Source organism: Triturus cristatus, chromosome 4_1 (assembly GCF_964204655.1).
Source record: "Triturus cristatus chromosome 4_1, aTriCri1.1, whole genome shotgun sequence".
Lineage (NCBI taxonomy): Eukaryota > Metazoa > Chordata > Amphibia > Caudata > Salamandridae > Triturus > Triturus cristatus.
This window is the reverse complement of record NC_140585.1, coordinates 952,805,095-952,831,419: the sequence shown is the minus strand read 5'-3', so window position 1 is coordinate 952,831,419 and position 26,325 is coordinate 952,805,095. Positions and strand designations below refer to the sequence as shown.

The 26,325-nt window shown below is 43.1% G+C and overlaps 1 protein-coding gene across 5 annotated transcripts in view; it reads left to right on the top strand.

The window, feature by feature from the left end:
* The window catches only part of LOC146855888 (protein NEDD1-like), a 544,173-nt gene that overhangs the window by 232,214 nt on the left and 285,634 nt on the right, over window positions 1–26,325 (top strand). For all 5 annotated transcript variants that reach the window (XM_085650677.1, XM_085650673.1, XM_085650675.1 and 2 more), the window contains exon 7: window positions 16,942–17,149. In XM_085650677.1, the coding sequence (XP_085506803.1) occupies window positions 16,942–17,149 (208 nt within the window). The remainder of the gene's footprint in view (window positions 1–16,941; window positions 17,150–26,325) is intronic.

Sequence of the window (26,325 nt, the reverse complement as noted above, 5' to 3'; positions counted from 1 at the left end):
AGTTTACTTCAATATTTAAGTTCTGACTCAGAACTCAAATTTCTACAGGACCACATGAGTGTTCCATCCTTGGATGAGAGTTTCACCAACTAATCACAGCTTGTAGGAACATGAAAACTAATGTTATGTAGCGCATAACAAATGTCACAAACATAGGTTAATACTACCTCTTAATAATGTATTATGAGATAATTTGTTGTGTTGCATGAGCTGCCAGAGTAGTCACATTCTAATAACTGCAAGAGATTTGACTCTGTGTACTTCTTCGCTGTATTTGTTTGCCCCATCTGCTGTTTTTTTTTATCACAGGTGTTCACCTTTTTCATTCACAACACAGTTCCTTAATTTTGTTGAGCACACGTATGACCTGCTTTCAGACACCCACTGTGATCACGTCTTCGTAACATGAGACCGGTCGGTATAACCATTAGATTCTGATAAGAAACAGCACCACCAGCACTGCCCATTTGTGAAATATATAATAGCAAAAGAGGAACAGGTGTGTGACAGGGCACCCCTGGAGGAGGACTATGGGTGCCCGTGGGTACCGTGAAGGTGTGTTCAACGTCCGTAGTGGGGCAGGGGCCACGGCCCGCTCAGAAAGAACCTATGGAGGCGCGAGGTGCAGAGACGGGGTCAACTTGGGGCCAAGAGGAAGGAGCGTGAACGACGCGGGAGCAGCGAGATCCGGGGGCAGAAGCAAGTGCGAAGAGCGAGAACCGGACAGGAGATGGGAGATGCAGAGCTGGGCATGGGTACCGACTATCCCAGGGGAAGTCCCACTGGATGAGGCAGCCATGGCTCTGTTATCGAGCTACGGCCTCAAACAAATTACCTGAACGACTGGTCGCTATATAGGCGACTGGTTTCTCCCCCACGCGTACCTCACGGGTCTTAAAGTCAGGGTCTGTTTTATCTTTTGATTTGGAAGGGTTGTTCCCACCTATTCTTTCTCTCTTTTTCTACCTGGCTTGAATGTGTAGCCCGTGAGGTGAAGAGAACCCGGGGCTGAGAAAAGAGTGTGGATTTGGGAGCCCAAGGAGGGTAAAGCCACCCGTCTTGGTATTCTACTGCTTAATGCTTTCTTGCTATACCCTGTCTCCCATTTTCCCTTAGAGGTTACCCAGTAGACCCGAGGGAACTACTGTCCCTCCTATGGCCCTACTTCCTGGGGGTATTGGTGAGGAAACCATTACTTATTAGGAGTGATCAGAGAACTAATTGCCTATGCTTTCTCCTTTGCCTGAGGGTGGATCGGCACCAAGGCTGACCGATGGAGGATCGACGATCCCGATCAAAGAGACGAAGAGACAACCGAAGGGAGGAAAAGAAACAGACCGAGTACCAGAGACACGCCAAAAGGAGTATCCGGTGGCACTTGTCGGATGATTAATTAAACATGCTTTGTTCAAGCAACTATTGCGTACACTTGTGGTTTGTCCTGTAACAAGGTGAATGTGGGGTTTCAGCTAAAATGTCTGTTTCTCCTCAGCCAAGACAATGGAAAGTCAAAGAATTGTCTTCACTTATTGGGATAATATCCTGGGTGACACTTTGCAAATATTTTGAAGGGTCTCCGCCAGGCATAATGTCTGCTTTTAACAACACCTGTATTGACATCATGATATATGCATCAATCTTCATTTGATATCAAGTAACAACCCCAGCCTTCCAGGCTTGAACCGCTGTACACTTCACAGCATTCTATTATCATAAATCCCTTCACTTTTATGGGCTATCACATGCTGTATGTGAACCAATGGTAGCTTATGCTTGTCGGTTGGATTTACTTTTTGGATATCTGAATCCATATAGACGCCAAAGAGGTAGGTCTACATTGTCACCTTGTACACTGAAGGTGGAATGTGTGTGCAGACTAACCAATCAACTTTCAGCAGGGCTAACAGGAGGGCTTGGATTTCTGCTATTTGTGCTGTGGAATCACCTAAGATGTTAGTGTGAGTCTGTACTGCTTGGAATTGCCCATATTGGAATGTTCTCTGTACTACAGTGCAAGCAGTGGAGTACATCTGTTTTGTGCACATTGCATTCTGTGCAGAGCCATCCATACAGGAAACACTCTTGCACTCATTTACTGGTAAACCATGAAACCTTTGTGATTTTTCAAAAACTCCTGCTTTCTGAATGTGTGTGGGGGCGAGGAGGTTATACTCAAATAGTAGGTACAACTGTTATTTGCATCCAGTGCAAATGCAGGGCATGGACATTACGGATCTTCGTATTCTAGCTGATTCTATGTTTGGTATTGGGGGAGACCGCTGGGAGACCGCTATAATCTTTTTACCTTTAGTCAGTGAGAGGGTCTCTTCTTTAAGATGCCAGTTTTCACAGCTGTGAGACTTGTCCCTGTGCCAGTGAACAACTACTCAGCAACTCAAAATACATGATATTTGTAAACTATTGGGGCAGTCCATCCCTTTTTGTAGAATAGGTATGACCTGAAGCGCTGCAAACAACTCTAATGACTAGGTTTCATTTATTGTCCCTTCTGTACATTTTGTTACAAACATGTCCTCCTGTAAACCGTGCCAAATGGTTATAGGTGTATCAGCCCAGTTCTTTTATGAAAACCTGGGCGTAACTAGATCATATAACTGCTGTACCCACACATCATAATGCGTCCTGTATGTCCTTTCAAATGTCAAAGACCCCCATAATGATTTGCAATAATGCTGTAAGGTAGTGCATTTCTGTAGAAACCCTTCAGCTAAACCCTTGACCCCACTGCGTAACTCATGTCTCAAAAATATTACACTCATAAAAGAAATATGTGACTTTGGAAAGCTTTGGCAGGAATAGTTGTGAGTCTATCTGCCCTTTCTAAAAGTTCATGTGAGTGTTTGCCATTGAAGTGTCAATTAAATATGAAAATGTCGTGACATCCTTTTGTAGGAGTTCTGCTACTCTGGCTGAAAATAGATCAGGACTGTCCCTACAGCCTTCAGGCAACCAAATGCATGAAATACTATTAATATTGTGATTCAAGTACTATGTTTTGTCCAATAACCCTATAGCTATGTTTAGAATTGTTTGGTACCTTTTGCGTAAGAAATACATCATGAATCCAGTACTGTGGCTATATTAACTGCATGTGCGCACAAGTGTATGCTCAAACATCTGTAGTCTAATACTAGATTATATGAATTGTTAAGTCTGAACACTGGGAAAAGAGGTTAATTCATTTTCAAGTGACATTATACTGTCACCTACGGATATTATAATTTCCTTTATATCACTCTTGGCTTCTGGTATTAAAGGGCATTGTTATTGCCCTTTTGTAGCTCAGACCAAAGACTAATCATGGATTTGAGCCTCCTCTCTAATTTGATTCTTACATAATATAGGGGCTTCTTTAGGCCTACTCGGTGCATTTTCCTTGATGTCCTCAGGCACTGCAGGAAAGAATTCTTCAGGTTTTACTCACCCCCTTTGCCCCTACACCTCCACAGACTGCATCCCTGACAATGAGCAGAGGCTAATCATCCTCAGCTGGTATGATTCCTTAGCTCTTAGATACATGTAACTAGAAAACCCCTTTTGTGGTTGTAATACATAACCTTTTATTTGAATCACTACTTTGTGTACTTATTCAAGGGGATTACCAGCTGATCCGCTATTTCTATTTGAATTAATTCATTGGTCAGTCTTTAAGCCAGATGCCTCTGGAGATTCTGGGGAGCAATTGTGATCTTGGTAACACTAACATTTACTGTTTCCTAAAAAGACTTGCCTTTTTTGGGGCCTACTGTTTCTTTTTAGTGATTAATCCTCCTACTTAACTTTTCTTGAAGTGAGCTTTATAGTCTGACCCTTTTTAATCTCTTTTACCCCTTTGATCAGAGTCCTTTTGTTGGAGCTGCCCTTTATTAGCCTTCTCCTTGGAGTCCTCCGCAATTCTCCAGTACTTGGTCGGTCACTCATCTTTTCTTCAGAAGGGCCTGTCTGATCATCTGCTATCTCCAGTGTTCTGTAAATACCATGATGAATGGTCATCAGTATACTGATACAGATTGGGCTGATTTTAAAGTTTTACTATCGCTTTCCCAACCCTCACTTTTCTGATAATCCAGTCCATATTTCCAATTTACCCTTCTTGTTCTTAGCATCTTGCTCTTGATCTTGTGGTGACCCTTCTATCGCTGCCTTGAAATGATAGTCCCGATAAAGTCTAGTAAAGGCGAGAAGGCTGAAAACTGAGAGTACAGGTACAAAGGGAGTGAAGGAAGACAGACCCACCACTACCACTAGTCACACACCTTGAATAATTACTTAGTTCCCTCAGCAATGCAAACTTTTCTTACCACAGAACAGGTCCCAGGTGAGAATCAACAGTGCAAGCTTTGTTCACAATCTGAACTTGGCAAAGTGTGTGTGTGTGTGTGTGCGTGTGTATTTGTGTGCTAGAATTAATTAAGCATCGTCTTAAGTCAGTGGTTGAATGGATAAATGAAAAATGTCTTAAGCTCAAGTCTGATAAAATGGAGATCCTATTTTTAGTGGCACCACGATCTCCCCCGATTATCGCAACGGATGGCCGGCGGAGATGAGTTTTCCCTCTTTACCAGCACCTATGGACAGAAATTTGGAAGTAACAGTTTATTCCATCCTTTTTTTTGGACCCCAAATCAAGACTATCTCAGACAATTTTTTTGCCACACTTAGTTCACTAAAAAGGATGCTCCATTTAGTGCCAGAAGACGCATGTAAAACAATTGTTCATGCCCTGGTAATGGCCAAACTGAATTATGCTACTAGTCTGTATTTGGGCATGCCAGCTTGTTTAATTCAATGTCTTCAGACGATTCGGAATTCCGCAGCTTGTCTTATCTTGATGATTCCGCTAAGGGTCACAGTGACTCTCTACTTACATCAACTTCACTGGTTACTTATGGCCAAGCGGATTCAATGTAAGGTATTAGCTTTTGACTTTAGGTCATTTGAAAATAACGGAAACCTTTACTTAAGGAAGAGATTTGAGACTTATCTTCAAGTTAGATAACTTAGATCCAACAATCTTAAACTTTTTCAAGTGTGGCGAATTCACAATGCTAGGAGAGGTGGAAGATCTTCTGTTTTCCTTGCCTCTTAGTTGTGAAACTTCCTTTCTCTCAGCCTTCATCTTAGTTCATGAGAAAGTGCTGTCAGAAATAATCTTAAAACTTTGCTCTTTGACTCTTGTTTGGAGGGCATTTAAGACGGGCTGGGCACTTTGTAGCTCTGATTTCGGACCCTTACTGCTAGCGCCGGAATGCCTCTTTGGAGGTAGCTGTGTGTTTTATACATGACTTTGTATTCTATTGTATTGTAATTAACTTAAGGTCATTTGGTGGTTTAAAGATTCTTTTTATCTCTAGGGAGATAATCAAGCTTCAAACCCCTTGTGGAACATTTGCCCAATCATCATTCATGGCCTGCTTTGTTCCTTTGTATCCCTGCAGATCCTCCTGCTCTTTCCAGTTTTACCTTCTCTGGCCTTCCACTGAAAGATGGTGTATTCCAAGGTGTATTCCAAAGTGTCTCCAATCAACTAACAGTGCAGTGTCTACAGCATCACTGGACAGTGATTTATTTTTCAGGAATGATTGGCTTTTCCTGAACCAATCGCAGTAGGACAACTGGAGGCATCTAAAGCTCTCAGAAAGGAACAGCCATTCACCTTAATCTTGAGATGCAGGATGTAGACTATGTGAGCATCTGTCAGTGCAAAATATCCTGTCTCTAATTTTCAAAGATCACTGTTTTTGGGTGTGCACACCATAATGAACAGGAATGTGGCCCAGAGTAATTCCCATTGGCCTAAATTAATTTAGCAATTTCACTTTTCACTTTGAAGTTTTTGCTTGTATTCTGATGCATAACATGCTTGAGTGACAACGCAGCGCATGGCCTACTGCCTGTCTAGCATGCCAAGTGTTTTGCAAGCATTTCTGCATTTTACAGGTGACTAGGGATTTTCATTGCTGTGGCAGAGGGTGATGCCACTTTTGGAACCATCAAAGCCCTGGCGGGAAGTTAAGCATGCTGCACATAAGGACACACAACACCATTATCAATGCAGTTTGTTGAGGAAGAGGTTCTCGTGCCTATGGAAGACCGAATGGGCACTCTTAACTCAACCCTGAAAAAGTCTGCTGTGCAATGTATCTGTATTTCAGATTCCACAGCATGGCTGTCTCACAGTGTATGTAGATGCTAGCTGATCATAAAAAGCAAGCACCTAAAATAATAAGGACTTACAACCATGAGGACTTCACAATGAATTAGTGGTATTCCTTAATCTGAGAACATTAGTGTTAGTATTGAAACTATATGCTCCAATGGAGATTGGCTCTTGAAATTATTAATATGGAGCCAATAGATATTTCTTACCAATTAATAAAATTCAGCATACATGTTTTTTTTTGGCAACACATGGTTGCTACCCATTGAGAACATCTTAGCGTATCACAATTACCTTTTATTTTAATGAACTTGGGTAGCTGTGTATATGTAATTAAATGTTTGGAAAAATCGGAGTTGCCACACTGTTGTAAAAAAGTTGAGTATTAGCTTAGAGAAGAGAGAACCCACCTCAAACAATAATGACAAACCGGGTCGGGATGGACCCCAAAAGTTGCTAAATAAACCTGCGCCTAACACTCTGGTAGCTTGGCACACAAGCAGTGAGGAAATATGAATTTTATGATCAGTTATGTCCCCTATCTTAGACCCCAACGGCTCCATGTACATGCTACAAGTACATGTATGTTCCCTCCAGTTCTAGTTATGAAGACGCAAATACATGTGCGTCCACCGTCAACATGTCCTCTTTCAGATCCGCCATGAATGAGTCGGATATTCCGTTCTTAAGTATGAAAGGCCACCGACTTTATGTGGTTCACTTTCCACGTTTTACAATTCAGGCGAGTAGGCCCTGAATTCTGCCATCAAGCCTTTTCCTGCTTTCTACCTCTGAAAGCTCCAGTCCGAGCCCGCATCTGTATCCATGAACTTTGTCCTACTCCCTGCGCGGCTAACAATGCCTGATCCGGCCCGTTGCCTGCCAAAAAACTGTATTTCACCTTCAAGATTATCTGCTCCGCTCCTCATCCGATGCATTCCTGTCTAGTAGTTTAGGTAAACATTCTTCCAGCTACCGAGCAAAGGGCCAGGCCTCACTGTCCTCACGCAAGTAATTCATAGCCCCGTTACTATGGAGGATTCCTGCCCCCTCGCATCTCATGTAGACACTTAGACGCTTGTACACGCACTAACAGTCAGTATAGAATAGATTCCGTCCGAGAGACCTTTCCTTTTGGATAATACAGTTCTTTAAACATAAGATATTAGATATGATTTGGGATTAGGTTGACATGACCCCCAGACTTCTGTCTCCACATGTAGAGCTAAATGTCAAGTCCCCTTCACCCTCTAGTTGCACGTCAATCACATGTCATGCGGCTGCGCACGCATCTCTGCCAAGTATTTCTGCTGACATTGCAGGATTCTTTTATGGATCCACCCACCTGTGACATGTTTAATGACGTTTTTAGTTTACGCCTATGTTTACGCCTATTTTCATTACGTATGTGTAGTATTATCTGTATTATCAGCTGTTACGCCTCCTGCATCTGTCTTAATGTAATGCTTTTCATATAAATATCTTTACTTGTCAATAATGCTTTGCTGATCCCTTCCTGAACCTTCGTGGTGATGGAATATGGTTGCCTAGTTCGAACTATAATTCCTTTGTAAGGAATAAAGCCCTTTTCAGAACCTCTAATACCACGGATTCTGCCTCTTATTTTGACTGAGTTATTCTTACTAGACTTTACCGCATAAAAAATAGTACAGGTAATTTAAATATTTACCACAGCAGTATGGCTTAAATTAGAGACAATGTGTAAAGTAATTTATTCAGTAATCAAGCTGCAACAGAGTGAAAACACAACACAAGGAAAAGTCTCAAACGGATTCAGAAAACTAGGGTAAATGTTAATAAATAAAAAGACACCAAAACAACAAAAAAACAATAAGTAGAACAGGAGTGATACATTTTTTAATTTTATAGTTCAAACCAGTGCCAAATTGTGTTAAGCGCCAACTGTGGTAATTTGGTTACACTAGACTAGGTCAAAGTAAAAAATTAAGGCCAACCACGATGGAGTGTGGGTCCGATACAGGGGCCAGGTTTGTCCCGGTGTAAAGTGTTACCTTCTGACTTGGTGTCTGGAATGGAACTTAAAAATCGTCAGCAGGGCTGTGGCCAATGAGGGCTCAATGTTGTCAGATAGCTATCTGAAGAGGTCTCAATGAAACAGTTGACTTTTGTTGGGAAAGCTCAGAGTGATAGAAATTTTAATTTCACGCCGAGAGGAGGTCCTTTGTTGGCCCGGATACTTTTTGCATATGAAGATTTCCACATTCTGACGTAGTCCCTTTTTTAGGGCTTGGATTCTTCCACTGGGGAAAAGCTACAGGCTGTAGCTGAAGAGGGCTCCACAAGACTGTACACATTGTCTGCGAAGTCCAGCTGAATTTGATTTGGTGCTGAGGAGAAGAATGTATGGGGAACAACCTGAATCTTTTGCCCAGTGTTGAGGCACCTTCATCGGATTGGCTGGGCAGGTTGGTCCCATTCCCCATCAGTTCTTAGAGTAAAACATTTTCTAAGTCCCAGGTTTCAGTGATATCTCAGAGGAGTACACCAGCTGAGGGTCTAGGACCTTGGTGACAGCACTTGGGGGACAAGACACTCCAGTAGAGGCTAGCAGCCGGATTCAGGGCAGGTCCAGTTGTAACTGGTCAGCTAGGCAATTGCAGGAAAGACTTCTGGAAACTTGTAGTATCCCTTTCGCTTAAATAGGAGGTGTGAGAACTGATCCTTGGAGTGACTTCTGGGGTCAAGGCAAGCAGACCCAGACTTCCTTCGGGTTCTTCATACAGTGGGTTAGACATTTTTCTGGTTCTTCATAGGCCCAGGAGTGTTTTGAAGAGGCTACTGGGGGTGCTACATTTATACCCACTGCCAGCCTGTTGGTAAGGGAAACTCCTGGCCCCATTGGTTAAGCAATGGGGTAAAAGTTCCCAGGGGAGACCCTCACCACATTTGCTGCACTTCCTGTGTGTTTTATGGTAAGCTATCCCACAGAACCCCTCTCTACCTAAATATAACATGGCAGAACCCTTCATCCCCTGGTCAGATCTCCCTGTGCCCACCCAAAGGTGTGGCTAGGAAAACGGCAACTCTCCCTTGTGGTCAATCAAAAACATTTCTGGGGCATCTCTCAACTCACTTTGAGTTTGGAGCCAAGCTGACTATGAACAGAAAGGAGGGCAGGGCTAGGTGTAAGCTACTTTTGCCAGTGACAGGTTAGGCACCCTGTGGAGCTCAGGAAGGGGCTGGACACAACCCACCAGGCCAGGCTTCTCAAGGAAGGAAAACATCTCTCTATACCCAAGCCTTTTGTCCACTGTCTTGGAGCAATTCACATCTTACCACTATGGAGCCACTCTCCAGTCAAGTGACACTGGATGCCCAAAAGAAGATCTTTTCCAACTGATATGCATCTGCAAGTAACCACATTCAGCAAAAGTCACCTTATTAAGAAAAGCATTTCTAGACAAAGGAATACAAAGTTGCCGGATGGCTATTATCAAAGGGCTAGATCCTCAGATGAATTGCAAACTGGTTAAGTTCTTTCAAACACATGACCAAGCAGTGAAGTCAACGCTTAAATGAGAAGGTCCACTGTCAGAAGACTTAAGGCCGGCATTTAAAGCACTCAGCAAGAGGTCAAGACCAGTCCGGACTTAGAGACTTCAAACTTTACCTACAACGAACCCTTTGCTGGAAACAAAGCCAATAACTTTGACATCTGATAATTTCTGGCTTATGAATGCCCATCCTGTACATATCGATATCCTTCAGCATTTGGTTATAAAATCGATCAAGCACTGGCGTCGTAAAAGAAACCTGGGGTCCATGATAGTCCGCAAACCATTTACTGTTCAGAAATTGTATTTAGGCCAATGCAAGGCCATCACAACAAATATGCACTAGTAACTACAAGCAAACCTGGAACTGTGAACTGAAAGCTAAGAGGACACGAAAAATAGAATCATATCGCTCAAAGGAGAGGTCAAGCAACAAAATCTGCATTAACAGCAAGCAATAAACGGGCAATGAGATTGCGGTGCCGCCGTTCAGAGCAAGTGTAAACAATAGGGCTCATCAAAAGTACTGTTAAATAAAAAAATAACCCCGAAATCCTTACCTAAAAATGATTACTGTGTATGGAGATTGGAAATTGGCCAGTGCTCTCCGTGAGGTCTCAACACAGGAAGAGGCATGACTTATGCATGCCGTAGACAAATGGAGATAAAGAATTGAAGAGCGGTGATGGCGCCAGCAAATGAGAAGCCTATGGGCGGGCTGAAGCCCACAATATACATACTACAGGTCTTGAGCTGAGACTTAAAAATCTGTATCATCTGCAGGGCAATTTTATTGTTCAACAATAGACCAATGTTACCAATTAAAGTAAGTTTCAGCAAGAAAGACTGGTAGAGCTTGAATGTTCACTTAAAATCCTTTCCTCCCTTGAGCTGCGTTGTCAGGGATCATTTAAATGCTATGAAAGGGAAGAATTGCTAATCAACATGTTTCTAGTCATTTGGTCTATTCACAGCAATTTGCAGTTTTGGGCAAATGTACAAACTGTTCCTTCTGGAGTCTTGTTCACTTAGTCCGCTCCTCAGAGCTCCGCATCAGAAAAGCAAAAGTGCAACATTATTGTACCTTTACAAACCAGGAGTGTTACCCTGTTGAAGAGAAATGTTTCTTGAGCCCCGCCGATTAAATTGAGTCAGATTCAAAGTTGCTTTTCTTTAAGCACGGGTTCACTTTTAAAAGAAATTTTGCAAAACATGCTATGGATTTTGGAGTGGATCCTTTCTAACAAAAAAAACTGCTTGTTGGCAGGTTCTGATAACATTTAAGTTAAAAAGGTTTTGAAGGAGCATTCCTGTGCCATTGCAGCAGGACTGGACAGATACTTAATAAGTGCAAGAATTCTTCCCTTTGGTTACCACATAAACTGCAGGCCTTGTTCTCCCTTCCTGGGTGCCATTTTGGTAGATTGTCAGTTGATGGGAGAGTGCCTAATCTAGCTTTAAGGACTTTGATTTTCAAGTAGCTCCTCAAGATGGTAATGCATGTAAAGTTGCTCAGTTGGAGCCTTATAGGTATTAATGGTCATTCATGAGTGTTTGTGCTATCTAAATTTTGTTCTATCTTCCCACCAGGAGATCAGTCTAAATTGTTTGTTCAGGACTTGCTTAAACAGCTGTTGCAGCAGAATAGAGTTCCAGACCTGTTCACGTTCAGAGGTTTTATTGAGGCTGATATACTTACTGACCAGCTGTTCATATTCTGGGAATGTGTTAAAAGCAATTTCTTGCCATAGCAGGCCTCTTAAATTTTCACTTTTGCCTGCTTAAGTAGCGATGCATATTTGAGAAGATCTCCCGCTTGCGCAACTTCCTGTTCTTGGAGGCACAATTCCAGTCAAATCTGCCCGGAGAGGTGCTTTGCAGCAAGTAAAAGATCAGACTTTGCTCTGGTCTTTGTTCAAGAAACATGAACATTTCCCAAGGTAGATTTCCAAGCCATATGTCAATGAGGGCAAGAACTTTGCTTTTTATTACTATTACCAGGGGCTGACAGGAGGGGCTTTGAAATTTGGGAGCCAGAGTCAGTGAATTTATAAGGGTATTCTAATCCTATTTACTAACTATAACTTCCGTGTAACCTTTTGGTTATTTAGGTGAATTTCGATGTTTCTTTTTGACTAGTAGTCAAGTTTGCAGACCTCTGACCAACTCTCAGGAATCCTGCTGTAAGGGACTTACTGGAAGTAACAGGAGAGCGTCTTGGCTTCCAGGGTCACTCAGCAGCCAAGGGGACTCATCCCAGAAGCAGTAGTGTGCCAGCAGATGAGTTTGCAGAGTGGTGTAGAAAGGGAGCGTGGCGTTCAATAACCTCTCAACAATCCCGCTGGGTGAGGCTTACTGGAGACAACAGGAGGGGTTGTTGGCCCCAAATAACCCGCTAGAGGCAAGGGGACTTCATCCCCCAATCACCAGTGCGCCGGGAGGTGCATTTGCAGTAGTAGAGAAAGGGGTTGTGGCCTTCAAATTCATCTCAGCAGTGAGGCTGTGTGGGACTTGTTGGAGGTAACAGGAAGGCGTGTTGCTACCCAAGGACTCTCTAGAGCCTCAGGGACTTCATCACCAACCAGTAGTGCACCAGGAGGCGTGTTTGCAGAGTGGTGGAAATAGGGGGCATGGCCTCTGAAGACCTCAGCAATCACACTGTGTGGTACTTACTGGTGGTAACAGGAGGGGTTGTCCCCAATGTGGCCCCCAAAGACAGTGTGGTGGGTGCCCTGGGTGAACACAGACCCTTTGTTGACTGGGGTGGGGGGGCTGTGTGCCCCCATACCCCGTGAATATGGTACTGGCCCAGGGAAATAGGGTTACCAGGGCCAAACCTAGCCTGAGGAGGTGGCCATGTGCCCTCTCCACTCACAAAATGTATGGAAGTGGGGTCCCCTGGGCTAAAAGCAGCCTGTAGATGAAGGCAAGACGCCCCCTCAAAATGCACTGGGTACTGAGGTATGGGGTCTCTGGGGTTAAATCAGTCCAGGGAGGGTTACAGCATGCTCCCCTCGCCTTCATTTAAAATTAGTGGTTCTGGGCAAAGGGGTTCCCAAGGTCTATCAAGGCTCAGGAAGGGGAATGCGTGGCCCCCTTCCCCTTTAATTTGAATAGTGGTGTGGGGAAGGGGTCACCAGGGCGTAAGGAGGCTAGGGAATGGGGGCAACTTGGCCACCTCCCCATTTAAAATATATATGGCCCTGGGGGAGAGAGTCCCCCGGGCCATATTAGGTTCGGGAGGGAGCCACATGCCCCCGATCCTCCCAAAAAAAAAAAAACCACACAAAAAAACAGCCCTGGCATTTCTAGGGCCAGACTCGTGGCCAGCCTCCCTCTGCATACGGCCAAAAGCCATACCCAGTGTAAGCAGACTTCTTCAGTAAACAATTAGACTCGTCCCAAAAGGCTATTTGAACTAATCCAATCTCAATTTAAGAGTCTCTCTGACTTGCCCCAAGTTAATCCAGACACACTGCCCAACTGCTAGGAATTTGCCTCCTTTTTCACAACAAAGACAGAAAATATAAAGACAGACCTGCTTAATGATCTATTACCCCATACCGACCCTCATAGGATCTCCTCAAGGACCTCGGTTGTGACCCCTCTTAGTGGCTCTGCAAAGTTCGACCTCAAAAACAACACATCCTTGGCCTCCTTCAACACCTACAGCGAAGAAACTATCCTAAAAACGCTCACAGCCCTGAATCCCTCCAATCACTCCTCAGACCCTCTCTCAGCAAACCACCTAAAAGACTTCATCCCAATGCTAGTGCCTCTATTGACAAGGATTATGAACACCTCTCTCCTGCAAGGAACCATCCCAGACATCCTTAAAGCAGGTCAGGTATCCCCCATCTTAAAGAAGCCATCGGCGGACCCATCAGACCTGAATAACTATCGCCCAATATCCAACATCCCCACCTTGGCCAATCGCTCCCCCCAGCCAATCAACAATCGTCCTCGAGTGGATGCAACACCTAACAGTACTCAACGGTTAACCTCTTATCATCGACTCTACGAAATCGCTGGGAATAACTTTGGACAATAAACTAAATAAGCAGAAACACATCAGAGCCGCGACTAAAGGAGCGCATTTTCAGATGAACTCCCTTAGGAGATTGAAACCCTTCCTGCCCGCAAATGACTTCAAACAGGCAGTTCAAGCTCTAGTAATCCCCAGAGTGGAGTATGGGGATGTCGCTCTCTGCAGCCTTCCCAGATCGATGAAGGCCCCTCTAAGAACCTCAGTCAATGCAGCTGGTAGACTCATTACAGGCTCCAAAAGAAACTGTCACATCTCCCCTGAACTTCATGCCCTCAGTTGGCTACCTTTTGAGACCAGAATCCATTTGAAAATAGCCTGTATGACGCACAAGGCATTACATCACAAAGCCCCGAGATACCGAGCAGAGCAATTGGTACTATCAGGTGATAATAGAACTACCAGGAGCTCCTATAATCTTATACTGAAACCACAATGATTTACCAAGAAAAAAAAACTACAACCGGACCTTCTCAGGAATAGCTCCCAGGATTTGGAATGCCTTGCCCCCAGTAACGAGACAGAACCTGTGCACGGAATTTTTAAAAAAAGAAGTGAAATCGATTCTCTTGGCCAAATTCACTTGAACTATTTATACAACTGTGTATATATTTGCTAGTATGTAATCATCAGTACTTTTGTATTAGTCTAACCTATATTATTTTTGTGTATTTCTGTCACCTATATTTGCACTGTAAAGAGCTCTGATACCCGTACGGGTCTTGTTCCCGCTATACAAAACTTTCATGGAGTTATCTGCATACGAGATACGGGATGTTGGTTTAACGTATGGTAATAAAATATGACTTTATATGTAAAATAAAACAAACTAGAAATTCACTGGAAAAAAAGTAATGTTATAGTTAGGTGAAATGTTCAGTTTTAAACAACAACAAAAAACACTGAAATTCACCAGTTATAATTAGCCTCATCTCAAGTAACTATAACTCATTCCCCAAGGTAACTTTAACTCGCACCCTTGCCATGCACTCTTATTACCCTACATATTACATCACTCATGACATCTTCTTTGGCATCATTGATAATATCACTGTGCATGGTGGGTGCGCAAGTTATAGTTACCTTAGGGCACAAGTTATAGTTACTTGAGATAACTCTATTTAAAACTGGTAAATTTCAGTGGTTTTTAGAGTTTAAAACTGAATATTTCACCTAACTATAAATTTACTTTAACCAAGATTAATATGCTGAATCTTGCATTTTTTAAATATTTTATTGTGAAGCCTGCCTATTTACTCAGAAAAGTATATTTAAGCTTGGTACAGACATGTATGAGGCAGAGAGGAATTTTCAACTTCTTAGGAGATTTAGCGTGTGCAAGGTGAGCTGCAAACACCCTCAGTGAAGGCTATCGGCTCATTTGGTAATGCCACAACTGAGACAGTGAGACTGAGAATGAGTGTCTTGAAGTGCAAAACCAAGGGGCTTGTTGTTCTGTTAAAGTTTGAGGGCTGGGCCACCACAAATACCTCAGACTGGCACTTTTGTTTGCTAAGACAGCTTAGCTAAGGGTTGGTGAACAAAGGCTGGTTCCATAATTCAAAGGCTTCAGAAACACTATCACAGTGTTGCAATTCTCTTTAATATTTTACTTATCAATTGCTTTCATTACCACTATATTTCCTTTCTTCATAGTTACATCTATACACATTATCTGCACTAGATTAGGATGTTGATTTTAGTTAATTCATATAATATAACTTATGGTGTGGTTTCTTGTGTGTCTCTACCTATGGTAAAACTTTGGAACTCATTAAAAAACTAATAATCCTGTGATTCCCACAGGACTAGAATAGTTGCCTAGAATACTCCATCCTCATGTAAAGGTCAGATGGTTTGTGGGTTACAGTCCGCCAAGTTTATGTCTCTAGTTGGTAAGCTGACACTAAGCCTGGACTTGGTCTGAGTGTCTAGATGATCTAAAACGGAGCAGCAGAATGCAGAAGTTTGCAAAACGTATCATATTCAAAATCAAAAATGAATACTACACTACACCGCGCTGCTTCTGGTCATAACTGTTCCCTCCTAAAACAAATGTGCTCCTCGTGCACTCCCAAATCTTACCCAATTCTTCTCCATGCCTCACTACATGCTAGTTAAAAGTAAAGCACGTGAGGTTAGACCCACCATACACATATGTATAGGTTCTCTTTGTTTCTCTTTGTTTCACTATATTTAGGTCTCACATACAGTTGCTAGAGCCATAAGATTGAATACTTTACCATACAGTAGGAGTGGGTTTTGATTCAAAATGCTTTAAACCATTGGCTGTTTATCCCTTTCTTCTTATAGTAATTACCTTAGGACATTGTCCATCACTTCTTAGATCAGCCCTCAGGTAATTGGCTCTCTTACTTCATTCTCTGAGGTTTCTGTGCCCTTAAATTGTATTGCATGGGAGACTATTTTCTCTCCTCTGCTGAATGCTGGTCTCTCTTCCTCCCTTGGACTCTTGCTCGCTGGTTCACACTCTCTTCCCTCTCAATGCTGCCCTGTTCTAACTCTCCTCACTGCTTCTCCCACACACTTTCCCGGTGCTTTCCCAACTCTCCCCTTTCATGCCCCTCTGCTTTCTCCTCACTTCCTGTGAATCCCTCTCTACATACCATTCACCTTCTCCTTTTAAAAGCAACTCAAATGTATTTGCTGGTGAGATGGAAAACGCAGGCAGCCATCTTTGACTGCTTTATGTCAAAAATTGTTTTCTATTGGAATGCATATTGTTTTATTCCTATTGTTTTTCTTCATTTAAACTCCAGTCGGTCATCTTCTCAGCAGCTTTGTCTTAGTTACTATAGATCATATTTTATAGTAAATTGTGGTGCCTAACATTCAACATGGTATAAGTCACCATAGATGTGCTGAACAATTCAATGCTTGTGCACTCTACACAAAAGAGTAACTCATTTGAGATTGTAAGGTTATAGTGCATCTGAACGTGCATATTGCTTTAATATAATTTTTCGTGTGATTTAATTTTAGCTGTTAGTGAATAGACCTCACATTTCAAATAATGAATTTGTGAATAATTTATTTTGGTGTGTCTCTTAACTTAAACCTAATTCTTAAGTCACACTAAATATGTACCAAAAACATATTTTATACATGTTTATTCCTGTTGTACAAATGAGTTATTAAATAACATTTTTTTATTTAAGTTCGATCAAAGTTTTGACAACTGAATCACCTCTGACAGCTGCGGATTTTATGCCTGATGGACACACATTGTTGGTTGGATCTTCATGTGGAAGGATTTACCAATTTGATTTGAGAATGCTTCCATCCACAGCTCCAGTAAAAATAGTCCAAGCTCACAAATCCTCAATACAGAGCATTCAGTTCCAGAACCGCAGCTTCTTTGCAAAGGTGGGCATCTGATCTCTCTTTTGATCAGCCACTTGTTAAATGCTATACACAATTGAAGTCATTAGTAGAATGTGACTAGATAGAATGTAAAAGTATCTTACACAAAAATATAAACTCCAAAAAATCATTACATTACTATATCAGTACAAAGATTTAGACCAGCATGTCCTCATTAAAGTATCAGCTTACAAATCTGTCAGGACTTATGTAAGAAATAATAAGTTAACTTAGTGTTAATCTAAGTGAGAAATTAGTATGGCTGGAATTAAGAATTATATGCAGATCACAATTCATGATGGGGCATAATTATCTAAGATAGAGATTTTAGCACACTTTTTGGCTTCTTGTATGTTGTAACATATATTTCTGCAGTTGGTTTCCAATTGTAACCCTGGTTTCTGTGTGTTTGTATCTGTTTATGGCTTTTTAAAGTTTTTCTGATTTGCTATTTTTCAAAGCTTGAATGTATTTGTTTATCCCTTTAACTGAGTTGCTTATATTAAATGTTTTTATTTAATAATAGATTCCTTAATTTTCCAGTAGGCCCTTTGATCAATTTTCTCTCTGTAAATCAGCCCTTGGGTTGCTCTACAAAAACAGGCTTGCCCTAGGTGTAGAAAATGGGAGGTGTATCTTTGTTTCAAACATACAATGTTTGGGTTTTTCTCTCCATTATATCCCTATTCAGTTTGGAACTCGTTTGCCTCTCCGCCCTTATCCAGAGGTCCAGTGCATTCCCTTGACTGACCTACTAGTGACCCTGCTCCTGGAGTATAATGGCTTTGCCTGTGAGCAAGGGAAAGGCCTTGTCATCAAGTGGTCTCAGGAATTTGTCATCAGGGTGAGGGAAAGGACCAACTGGCACAGCAAAGGCCAGCTTTCACAGTCCTTTGCCTTAAAAATGCCAAACAGGGATGTCGGAAACTGCTATAGTTGATTCCCAGAGCCATTCTAGATTTTGTGGATCGATTCACAGCCAGAGAGAAAACCGGTTTTGTCCCTGGCAGAGGGAATGATGCCTCATCTCCATATGGAAATGGCTGAAGGAAGATCTAGAGCTCTTCCAGGTAAAAGAAGGCCTGGGCCACCTTTATTCAGGGATTTTGAGAAGGTTTGTAGTAAACCAAAAGAGTAATGGACGAATGATGCCTCAGAAGGTGGGGATATTATACGTAAACATTCACAATTGGATATAGGGAATTTACCAATCAATAGATAGCGCGCAGGTAAGACAAGCACCAAACAACCATCCCTTCAGGCCATCCCGGGATGTGGGAAGGTACAATCTTGCAAGAAGAAGACTGTGCCTGAAAACTGGAAGAAGAAGAACCAAAGGATCCTGACTTCTGCTGGCACCTAAGGACTGTAACTGCTCTCCAAGTGTCAACTGGCTGGCCTTCTCTTACCTGCTTCAGAGACACAAAAACTGAAGGACTCCTGATTCCCAGAAGGCCAATTTGAGGCGTGGACCCTGCAAGGGCTCTGGCTGAACAGAGAGAGTTATCTGGTGCATAGAAGTCTGCATTAAGGACTTGAAGAGAGACAGAGGAACTTAACTAGCAGTTGCAGAAACATTGGACTTAGTATTTTCTTTTCTCCTCCAGAGTATTAAGACATGGTGCTGAGGCTACCAAAGGAAACCAGGTTTGTAACTTTCAGATATTTTTGCTACTTTCAAAACTGGTTCAATGCGACCTTCTGGTAAAAGTATCCAGCCCCTGGAGACATGCTTCCTTGTCTTGTTTTTGGCTGGTCAATTTCAAGAATCTAGGCCCTCACTCTCTGCAGTCACTGACCTTTTCTACCTGAAAGTCTTTGATATCCAACACGTTTAGCACCAAAGTAAACATTTTAACCTGCTTTGATTGTGCCAAAATTCCCTTCAGCTTGATCAACCTCAAATTGTGCCTAGGTTCCCGTCAACCTCAAACTGATAGTTTACTTTGGCGCTTTATTCTTTCTAGGTGCATTTAGCCAACAAACTTTAACATTTAATATGTCGGGTTCTGCTCATATTTTTTTTTAATACTTTTCATGCTCATAAACTTTCTTCTATTTTCTAATTTGATATGCAAATGTTATTATGTTATTACATCACTTCACAATTGTTGATACTGCATGCACTTAATATGCATTTCTCTGGGGAACTGCTCACTCCTTTGCCAAGCCTACCAGGAGTTATGCAGAGTTTTTCTTCCCAAATTAATAACTCACTTTCTGACCTCTTTATCAGAGATGTTCTCTGAGGTGTAGTTGGCAAACCTCACCTCAACCATGCTACACTGTGCTGAATTAGCTCTTTAATAACATGTTTGCCATATTAGGGATCATTGGAGATGATACAGTTGTCTTTTTAGGAACAAGAATTTTGCCAGGGTTCTCTCCAAAAATCATGACTCCCCCCACTCATCACTCTCCTGGTAACTACATGCAACTTTGAGGAAAGTCACATAGGAGGCTGGGCAAAATGGCTCAGAATTCCCTTGGCAAGCGGATCAGTCTTAATGTTTGACTTACTCCAATAAAGATTGCTCACTGGGAATGGTAGTGCTAGAACACCTGTGCTTATCCTCGGTAGCCTGGGTATTAGACTTGGCATCCTTGGTGGTTTCCCCCCAAAACGTTTTACCTTCACTCTACCTGGTTTGATGAACTTGTTTTTGTTGACTCTAGAACTCTGCAACACTTTGGCACCGCTAACCAGTGCTAAAGTGCTCACTCCTTGAAACATGGTAAAATTTACTTCCACCAAATTGGCATATTTAATTTACTTGTAATCCCTGGTAAAGAGGTATACCATATACCCAGTGCCGGTACATTTAATTAAACGAGTGGGCCTGCAGCACTAATTATATACCATTCACTTAATAGCCCTTTAAGCCATGTCTCAGGTCTACTAATGCAGCCTGTGTGTGCAGTTTTAAACTATCATTTCATCCTGGCAAGATAAACCTTTTGCCAGGCATAAGCCTTGCTTTTTAATACGTATTAGTCACACATAGGGCAGGGTGTGTTGTATTTAAAAAGTTGGTCATGCACTTTTAAATGTTATATGTCCTGGTAGTGATAAACACTCAAATTCCTTCTTCACTATTGCAAAGCCTACCTCTTCTATAGGATAACATTGGGTTACCTCATTACATTTAATAAGTGATGATTTTTGTTTGGGAGCAGATCGGAATGTCACGTTTTGTGTCTGAGGATTTGAAACTTAAATCCCTTTTTAATGGTAAAGTCAGATTTTAAGTCACAATTATGAAAATGACACTTTTGGGAAGTTCCCATTTTCTTGCCCTAGCCATTTAGTTCCTGCAGCCTTTTTCCCAGGTCACATGAAAAGGTGTAGTTGGCCTTTGTGTATTCCTCCCAGACAGTCACACAGTAGAGGGTGTGGGTGTTGGGAGGATTGGCCACCATGACTAGATGAGAGGGGTGGAGCTGTGACCTGTCATACCTGCACTTCAGAGGCACTGTCTCAGCTCATTCACAAAGGACGTCAGACTAGCCTACTGTCCCTGCAGACAGACTGGAACCTTTGCAGGGAGGCAAGAAATCCCAGGCACTTCTATTCAAGGAAGGCTCCAGAAGTTTATCTACTTCAAAGTGGGCACCAGGTAAAAAAAGAAACCCTCAAACCCACACTTCCGTGCCCTCCTGGACCTGCGGATACTATAGAAGAAGGATGCCTTCTGCCAGAGGAATACTCAACTGCTTGCGCCTTCCCTGCTGTCTGGGAAGGAAGACTAGACCTACACTCTTCATCCTCGGCTGAAGTGACTCCAAAGGTCAGCTGAATGACTTCCTATTCTGAGCTACAGTGACACAACAAGCTCTAGAGGCCTTTCTGCAATGGCCCAGCTTACCTTCTGTACTGGACCTGCATGAGCTCTGCTGGAGTGAGTTCCTAATCCCCAAGAGGTGTCCCTCAAGTTCTGAACCTTTGGTATGGCATCAGCTGAGCTCCTCTTAGAAGAAAAGGAGAAATTCTGAAGTTGTCGGCACTTCTTGAACATGTCAGTTCACGTCAAGATCTTGCTGTTTGCGCCGGTGATGAGTACGAAGCTCCGGTGAACCTGACTCTTCGTACTACAGTGACTGCCAGTAATGACATCACATACGAGATCTGCACTTCGAGATACAGCATTGACAGCTCACGGCCACCAACAACGACCGTCTGCGATGCGCAACAGAATCTTCATGCTACAGTGATGACCTTCTGTGACGCCTGGCTTGCTCTTCACACTACAGCGTTGACCATCCACAACACTCTTCCTGCTCCTCGCAGCCTCCTCCACCGCTAACTGGATTTTTTATGCTAGAATTTAGAAGGCAACTTTTTCCATAGGACTAACCTGGTCCATGTATCGGGCCTGTGCTCCACCGCTGTTGGCCTGAACTTGTGACTTTCACTCGGTCTCACACAACATGATTACCGCAAGCGCTTTGTGTTTTTTTAGTGCCATAACTACCTTAAATCTTTGTGAATGCATATCTCTGGTTCCACCGATTAGATTTTTGTCATTTTGGTGTCAAATAATTTATGAAACTTTACTCTATTTTCCAAAATTCGTGTGGGATTTTCATGTGTTGTTTTAAATGTGTTGTTGTTTGTGTATTGCATAGATAATAAATATATATATATTTTTTTTTGAGTTTTATATAGCGCGAACTAGACCCGAGAAATCTGGTATAAGTAAACATTGCCTCTAGGTTAAGCCTGACTGCTTTTGTGCCAAGCTACCAGCACTTTAAGCACAGGTTATTTTAGTGACTTTTTGTGGCTCACCTTTGACAAAGTTTGTGGCTGTTGCTTGAGTAGGGTTTTACCCCCTCATCCAGCAACCCAATTTCTCACACTGGGCCTTTTCCAAGCGAAAACCAAAAAATCCCCATTCCAATTTAGTAAAAAGGAGAAAAAGGTCATAAAGTATCGTCAATATGAGGTTAAAGGTACACAAGATATTCATTTTTAAAGATGTAATTGCAAAATGATTAGAAACCACATAGTGCATGCAGAACTAAATAATTGTGATTCAGCAGGTCCTGGGTTTCATTTCATGTTAACTGCAACTGTGTTGATTTATATAAGCCCAGCAAGTCAAACCGATCCAAAATGTTACTTTGGGTCTTTTTTCTGGAAGCTAAACTCCTCAATTAGGTTAAGGAAGGGTGCTGTAGCCAATAAGGGCTCCATGAAGTTACATAGGATTTGTACTCCTAAACTAGCCATGAAGCTTGCTTTTCTTTAGATGATGGAGAACTTTCAGAAGGTCTCATCCATATCCTCAGACTTCCAGGAAAGGCTCCTAGGAGCCAGGCCTCACTCTAGCCAGGGTTCCAGCAGGATCCATTGCAGAAAATCCCCAGCTGGGCTGCTGTCTCCACTTCCCACAGGGAACCATTCTTCAGTCGTTTTTGTCAGTATGGCTAACAGGAGGCTTGCAAACCGGCCTTCAGGTAGAACTTCTAGTCCCTGGGTACAAGTGGAGAGCAGGTCAAACCTAAATTCTCTTCACAGGCAGGTCCATACAGAACCTCTTGCTTCCAATTCCTCACCAGATTCAGCTGTTGTTTTTGGGGCTGGTCTTGTTTGGCTATGACCTCTAATCCAATCTCAGATTTGATTCATACAGCCCAGCCTGCCTACTTCACCAGTTCCTGTTTGCTTTTCTGTAAACTATCCCCGAGTGCCCTACTATAGGGTTTTTTAAGATGGCTTGCAAGCTACCCCAGATTGGTTTTGAAAGGTTTCCCCTAACTGTGAGCAGAAGCAAGATGACTGGGATGCTCCAACTTCAAAAGCTTGCCACATATAAGACCCAATTATTCTAAGCTGAGCTAGACTCTGTCTGAATTTTTGTGTTATGATTCATGTTGCTATCTACTCCCAGCCCCACTAAGCTAGGAAAAGAGGCCATTGATTACTATCCCAGTCTTCCTGCACTCAATCCCAGTTGTACTGCCTCTGCACAGGGAGGTAATTTACACATCATTAAAGGTTTCAGGATGGAAGCCCAGTAGAACTAAATTACTTACTGCTCAAGCTTTCAGGCAGCACAAAATACGTCTACATTCAATGCTTCTAAAAAATCAGGTTATTGCTTGATGGGGTGGAAGGCTCACTCACGTAATAACCACAATCGTTGTCAGGGTAACCCAAAAAAGTCACTAAATTAACTAGTGCTTATCCCTCTGGTAGAATGGCACGAAAGCAGTCCGGATTAACTTAGAGGCAAAGTGTGCAGCACACAAACAGTAATAAAGTGAAAACACAATACAAGAAAAATACCAAACTAATTTAGAAAATTAGAGCAATTTTTATTAAATAAAACGGGATATATTCAATTTTAAGTTTTAGGTTGATTATAGCGCCTAAAACCAAAAAGCGCCACTCGCAGTCATCTGGTCGTGCTAGACCGGGGGAAGGTCACAAGGTCAGGCTGACCACAATGGATCGCTGGCCAGGCCCAGGGGCCGGCTAAGTCCCACTGCAAATGCTACCTCTCAGTGTCTGGCACGTTCCATTTACATTGGAGGAGGCCGTGAGAAGCATAGATAGCACTGCAGATGGTTGTTACTGTAGAGTGAAGAGCAGGCCTAGTGCCATGGATGATCATCCCTGTAGAGTGAAGATCCGGTCAGAAATCGCAGATGGCTGTTGCTGGAGCTTAGCGTTGGCAGTCATCGAGGGCTGTTGTTGCTGTAGCGCGAAGTGCAGATTTCATGTTGCCAGTCATTGCAGGCAGTTGCTGTAGCACTAAGAGTCTGGTTCATTGGAACATCATGTTGGTGGTCAGTGCAAACGGGCCTGTTAATGGTAGCAAAAAGCCCAAAACCTAAGAATTTCACATTCTTTTACAGGAGGAGCTCAACTGATGCCAGCCGAATGTCCAGGACCGAGTGAGGCACCTCTTGGGGATCTGTAACTCACCCCAGTAGAAGCCAGCAGAGCTTAGGCATGTCCAGCCAGGTCCAGTGTAGCAGGTCAGAGGGACCATTGCAGGGAGTCCTCTGGAGCTTGTTGTGACCCTGTAGCCCAGGCATGAGGTCATCTAATTGACCCTTGAAGTCACTCGGGTAGACTGCGATGAGGGGAGCAGGTCCAGTCTTCCTTTCCAGAGACTAGGGCAGTCCTTTAGCAGCAGGTCAGCCCTCTGGTGGTCAAGGAAGTCCTCAAGCAGCAGGGCAGTCCTATTGTAGCAGCAGGACAGTCCTCTGGGGAGCAAGCCAGACCTCAAACTTCAGTACATTTCTCTGGGGAACAAGCAGTCCTTCTTCTGTAATGTTCACAGGTCCAGGAGTGTACTGAAGAGTGGCTCTGAAGATCAAATATTTTTACTTAGTGTCAGCCTTTGAAGTGGGGAGACGTCCTGGGCAACCCTTACGTCTGGTTCAGGAATTCTTTCCCTTCTCCTGACAGACTCCAATAAGTCTGGAGTGACAAAAGGCTAGTGTTGGGTTCCTTTGTGGAGGAGTGTGGCTCAATGGTTACAGCGGCAGACCCTGAAGCAGAGTTCTGGCCAGGGACCAGGGTTCTATTCCCGCCTCGGCGGGGCTCGGGCTCAATTTCCTCGGACCTGTCTATTCTCGCCTCGGTGCCTATTCTAATCACGGGCCCCACGCTGCAACTCTGGGCAATAGCTTGCTTAGCCTCCACACCGGCCCCAACAGCGCTAAGGATGCCTTGCTTCACCCTGGGGGTGCCCGGAGTGGACACTTCACAGGGAAAGCCAGGAGGCCACAGCGGTATGAGTATCAGCGCCAGGAAACCGCAAAGGCGACACCGCAAGGTGTCCGTCTGGTGACAGTGCGCTCTATAAGTACCTTGACATTTTAATTTTTTTTTTTTTGTGCTGGAGGTAAGCCCTTTGAAGCGCAAGTGTAACCCCTTTGAATTTTGAGTGGGGAAGACAACAGCTCCAACCCCAGCCATCCAGACAGAATGTTCTATCCTGCAGAGACATTCACAGTCATGTGGCCCAAGACACTGGCAGCAGGCACCAAATGGTTGAAACGGTTAGGGCCTTAGAGTCCCAACTTTATAAAAGTGGCTTTTTCACAATTGTGACTTAAAATCTGACTTTACCGTTAAAGAGGACATTAAATTACAATTCATTTGAGTCCAAACATGATATTTTTACCTGCTCCCAATCAAAAGTTAGCACTTATTACATCTAGTAAGGTAACCAAACGTTATCTGATGGGAGAGAGAGACCTTACAGTAGTGAAAAACAACTTTAGTAGTTTTTCACTACCAGGACATGTAAAACTATACCCTCTTGTCCTACTGTTTGAATGCAATGCACCCTGCCCTATATTCCTTTAAGGCTTACTCTAAAGGTGACTAATAAGGCCTGGCAAAAGGTTTGTCTTGCCAAGTCGAAATGTCAGTTGAAAGCACTGCAGGCTTTAGTGGCAGGGCTGAGACAGGTTTTGAATGTTACTTAAGTGGGTAGCGCAATGAGTGCTGCAGGCCTACGTGTAGCACTCGCACCATCTCCCCTGCTGTCGCACGAGCCACTATTCGTTCAACAGTGGCCTCTCCTGACCCTGTACCTTCTTCATGCTGCATCTTTTCTTGGTGTATGATTGCTGACTGCTTACTACAGCTGTTTTGTGCCCCGCTGCTAGTTTGCCCATACATGTTATTCTGTGTAAGCGCCATTCTGTATCACTTGTATCTTGCCTGTATATTTCATTCTGAGCAAATGCATATTTGTATCACTGTTATTCTGCCCATGTATTCCATACTGAGTGAGTGCCTCTCTATATCACTGTTATTTTGCTCCTATATTTCTTTTTGAGTAAGTGGCTTATTGTATCACTGTTATTTTCCTGTTCATTTCTTTTTTACCACGTACCTGTTTGTAACGTCTGTTGTTGTATTTCTCTTGCCAATAAACTTTCTCTCACCTTTGTTCTTCCCCTTGTTGCTCCTCGCCACTCTCCCACCATTTATTTTCCTGCCGCTCTTCTCCTGTGCTTTCTGCCTGCCCCGCCCTCTGCCTCAGCGCCCCGCCCTCCTTCCTCCCAGGACCTTCTTAACGGAGGTCGTGGCACAACCGCAGCGCGGCGTGCAGAGGATGCGCCAAAAATGCACCTTAGGTGAGCCAGTCTACGCCCATCCGTGCCTAGACCCATGAACCCTGGCTCTCCTGCCCCACAAAGAAACTCCT